This window comes from Aphanomyces invadans (assembly GCF_000520115.1).
Source record: "Aphanomyces invadans strain NJM9701 unplaced genomic scaffold supercont1.21, whole genome shotgun sequence".
Lineage (NCBI taxonomy): Eukaryota > Oomycota > Saprolegniomycetes > Saprolegniales > Verrucalvaceae > Aphanomyces > Aphanomyces invadans.
Window position 1 is genome coordinate 458,020 of NW_008580166.1, and position 4,844 is coordinate 462,863.

The 4,844-nt window shown below is 47.8% G+C and overlaps 1 protein-coding gene across 1 annotated transcript in view; it reads left to right on the forward strand.

Moving 5' to 3' along the window:
- H310_09448 (hypothetical protein) overlaps positions 1–625 on the forward strand; it is a gene marked incomplete at both ends in the record, with an annotated part of 3,191 nt that extends 2,566 nt beyond the window's left edge. The window contains one exon of the mRNA XM_008875521.1: positions 611–625. Within this exon, the coding sequence (XP_008873743.1) occupies positions 611–625 (15 nt within the window). The remainder of the gene's footprint in view (positions 1–610) is intronic.
- Positions 626–4,844: the final 4,219 nt, after the last annotated feature.

Sequence of the window (4,844 nt, forward strand, 5' to 3'; positions counted from 1 at the left end):
AAAACTGTGCCTGAAGTCGCATACAAATTTAATGATGTATCATGTCAACCCTCCTGAAAGTCGCGCAACCTTTTTGGATCGGAGGAAGTAGTTGTATTAATGGCTGTTTTTATATGACCTGCATTCCCTCTAATCGTGCCGATTTGGTTTTTCCATGAGGAGATGGAGGTGACAATTCGCGCCTTGTGTTCTTCGAACTTGCCGCGACCCAAGTTCGAAGAATGTGGGTCGCGGCAATTCTTTCGTGAGCATATCAGCAAGAATCGAGTTCGCTTCGCAGTACTTGATCTTGATGGTCACGGATGAAGTGGTGGCGCACGTCGATGTGCTTCGTGCGTTGGTGGAGCGCTGGGTTTTCGGCCATCTGGATGGTGCTCTGGTTGTCTTCGTACACGAGGATCGGCAACTCGATTGGGAGCTTGAGTTCTTGAAGGATTGAATTGAGCCAAAGAGCTTCTTGCAAACCATATAGGACATGGAGATGTACTTGGCTTTCGAGGTCGATAGAGCGACGATGTTTTGAAGCTTAGTCTTTCAACTGACCAGATATCCATTGAGGAAGAGGAAGTAACCGGATGTTGAACGGAGAGTGGTCTAGGCGTTGGCGTAGTCGGCATCAACATAGAGTTCGAGCGTAAATGTTTCGTCGGAGGACTTCTTGTAAAGAAGGCCCAAGTCTTGAGTTCCTTTCAAGCAGCGTAGTACGCGCTTGGCGATTTGGTGATGCTCGGGAGCAGGATCGTTAAGGTGTATTGAGAGCAATGTCACAGTGTAAGCTATGTCGGGACGCGTAGTGGTGGTGTCATAGAGTAGTTCGCCCATAATATTGCGATAAGGCAAATGATCGTTAGAGACGGCGGAGGAGACTGAAGCGGCGGGGTGTCCAGTGTCTTGAGGCGTTGAGATTGGGTTGCAATCAGAATGTCCGTGTTTAGCACGTATATCCGAGTCATATATGTGTTGGTGCAAGTGGATAGAGCCATCGTCAAGGCGTGTAACTTCAATTCCAAGGCAAAAAGTCAAGAGACAAAGATCCTTCATGGTGAAACGGACAGAAATGTCACGCTTGGTTGCTTCCAGCAATGAAGTGCTCTGGGAGAGAAGGATGAAGTCATCAACATACACGCGCACCAAAAACTAAACCATCGGGCGACTGTTGAAAGTAGATTCAAAGGTGGGTCTTGAGCGATGTAAAGCCTTGAGAACGGAAGTACGAATCGAGGGCGAAGTTCCATTCACGCGAAGATTGCTTCGGGCCGTAAATGCTATTGTTGTGGCGGCAAACAAGGTGTCCTTGTCCAGGCTGAAAGTATCCAGGAGGTTGGCGCAGATAGAGTGTTTCTTGAAGTGTATCATTCAAAAATGCAGTTTGAACGTCCATGTGATATACTTCCAAGGTGTAAATGGTGGCTAAAACAACGAGGAAACAAATGCTTGAAGCGCGAATATCCGGGAGCAAAAATGTCCGTGTAGTCAATACCAGCAATTTGTGTGATACCTTGAGATACGAGACGGGCTTTGAAACGGGAAAGAGAACTATCAGCGGCGTATTTCTTGGAGAAGAGCCAACGGTATCCAATGGGCATTCGAACAGGAGAGTGTTTACAAGAGTCCAGGTACCAGGTTGCATCAGGGATTCATACTAGCGACGAAGAGATGAATCCAAGACGGGAGTCGTATCGATGTCTGCAGTGTCTTCGAGGTAGACAGGATGGTGAGGCGGAGCAGGTGGGGCAGCGATTCAGATGGAGCAACTGGGCGAGGAGAAGCAACGTCAGACGCTGAGATGGAGCAGATGGCAAGGTAGAGTCGACGGCAGGTGGAATCGGAGATGTCAGCTGTACGTTGGCATCAGGGGAAGATCGCTTGACAAATTGGGTGCGGGTGGAGCAATGGAGGGAGCGGCAGCAGAGTTAGAGTCCATATAGCGTGAAGGAGGACGACGACTGCGGCCTGAGCGACGAGGAAGGGAATCAAGTTGCGAAGAAGCGTCACGTGAAGGAGGCTCGCAGTTGAAGAAGTTGCCTTCTGCTTGCTCTAATGAAAAAAGAAGGAGAAGGAGTAGCAAGAAAGAAACACGTGGCTTCATTGAACACAACGTTACGGCTTACGATGATCTTTTAGGGACTCTGACAGAACAGGCGATATCCTATAACGTCAGGTTCATGACCCAGATACATCGTGCGGATGGTCTTCGACGAAAAATACGAACGCTCATGTTGCTCGACGTGGGCAATGGCTTCTCTACCAAAAATGCGCAATATTGATATGTCAGGACGGGACTTATGCAAGCGCTCGAAGGGCGCACAGTGATTCCTAGATTTTTGTACGATGGGAATTCATCAAGTATAAAAGGTATCATATTCAAAGGTATCCGACAAATATCAAATTTTCAAGTTCTAGCTACGACATCAAAAACGCCCACAGACATGGATGAGCCGACACGGAGCGTCTCAAGAACAGCCATCAGCGACCTTTGAGGTGCCTGTATGCGCCCAGCAGTTTCAATCATTGATGGTGACACTTCATCCCACGCCTCTGCTGCCCAACGCATCGCCTGCAGCACATCGCAGGCATACGGATTCCTCCGTTGCTTGTCAGTCACGGCGCCACCTGAGGGAATGTTGTCGACAATTTGAATCGCATGGGTAAGTTGGCGTTTCTTGTAGTATGCTTTGAATGCGTCGATAATTCCGGCGTCCATGGGCTGCAGCGAGGAGGTGGTGTTCTGTGGCAGCATGGCCCGAACAACTTGGTGCGAGAAGGCATTGTCCAGGAGTAGTAGAATAGTTCGGCGCAATTGTCATCCATACCTTGCGATTGCTTCGATAATATACGCTCAACTCGCTCGCCGAGAGGCTACCAAAGCAACGAGGTTTCTCGGACTTACCGATAAAGAAAGGAGGTAAATTATGTGTTCCATCAGCGTTGGATGTCAGGGCGACAGAGGTTCTACTCTTGTCTTTCTTAAGGTGTTTTTAAGTTTGATCGGCAGTGCATGGCCTTATTGTCGGTGTTGCATGACTTCGCTTCTCTGGGTTCCTTAAGGATGCGACCAACTGTACTGGAATGGATCAAGCATCCAAATTGTTTATTGACCCACGTGGCTAATTGGGGATATGTCACGGACCCTTGCGGCTGGCTATTGTAGAAGATACGCAGTGTATCATTTTGTTACAAGGTCAATCGCTTCCCACCTGAAGGCATTGCGGCTGTTTGGGCACCAAATTTGAATTTCAAATACCTGGACCTCTAAAAATTTTCAAAGCTGTCTAGAATTAGTTCAGAGAGGTTTCCGACGCGTGCAAAAATCGAGGCATCACTGTAGTACCTGGTGTCGATGAAAAGTATTTTCGACAAAGTCGAGGTCAGCAAGTCGGAGCAGAGTCGGCACGAATTATGCGCACCATGAAGAAGCTAGGCCGAAGTGTTGTGAAGTTCGACGACAAATTGTGGTATGACAACCACCCTATTGTCGCTCGACGATTGGCCTTTGGAACATCGTCGTTTCTTTATGCAGTCAAGGACTTGTTTCTTGAGCGTATCAAGTTTCCAACGCGCAAGACAATGCCGCACGAGTTGTAGGTCACTCCTGCGATGTTTTCGGTTATCGTTGCTTCACGACAAAGAACATTTTTTGCACAAGTTCAAGACTCAAATGCCTGGTTTTTGTCTCGATACTGCGTTCGTCCTGACGTCTTCCCTTCCGAGCTCAACGCTGAGAAGGACTCGTTGACGGCGACGGACTGGAACTCACACCTCAATCCATTGCATTCCGATGCCATTTTTTGGTGAACAAGCGCAACACACACTGGGAGCGCGTTTTTAGAATAGAATAGCAGGAAGTGCATGAATTGGTTGAACTTGTAGTTCTTCGTTGGAAATTTCTCGATCACGAAAGGACTATTTCACATGGTCACACAGGACTTGTGTGTGACCACCAAACGAGCGTTTCGTGGCTTTACCTGAACCTATTTGACGCTCTAATATAACGGAGAGTATCCGGAATCGCGCTGATTTAAAGAAATAGGTCTGAAATATGGCTCCTCCGACCACACATGACGGGTGATCTGACAGTGTACTAGGTTGGGATAAAGTTCTGGAGTAAGGTATTCTGCTAGCAAGTGAGGAATTTTCCATCTAGCCACCAGACTGTGAATGTATCTACAATATCACTTTTGGAATATCCCTTTTGACCTCAGTGTTCACTCCAGTGGTGGAGTGACAAAAATTACAAATACAGAATTCTTTTCTCCATACAATGATCACTACCAAGGGCGCGTTCGTCGGATACGGTAATCCAATTTGCGGTAACCATTCGCATTGCAGCGAGTGACTTCCTCACTGGTGCCGCAGAATTCGAAGTCAACACGTCTAGGTAGCGTGTGCTCCAAGGCCGCATCAGACTGCAGTCAACGCGCTAGTCAACGTCAACGAGGGCGAGCACAATCTTTGAGATGCCCAAAGACACGTCGATCAGTGTCAAAGGAAGCTACTACTCCACGTTACTGCGGTCGGGAACGTGGTAGCGCGTCAGTGCCACGGACACGGTCTTTTGGGCATGATATAGACTCTATTTCGCCGCATCCTCACATTTCTGCGCAGTACTGGGAGTATGCTGTCATCCCATGGGCTTATCAATGCTGCATTCAGTGGCTGCTTCCGCTCTTCCATTGTGTTGCGGATGTTTTCCCCAGGAATTTAAGCGTAATATCTTTGCACATCCAACAAGTTGAAATAGAGTATTTTTCCTTACTTCCGACTTACATGCATATTTAGATGCACACATTGAGTTGGTCGTTATTGCTGTCTCTTTGGACATGCAAACTATGCCCAATGCGTCT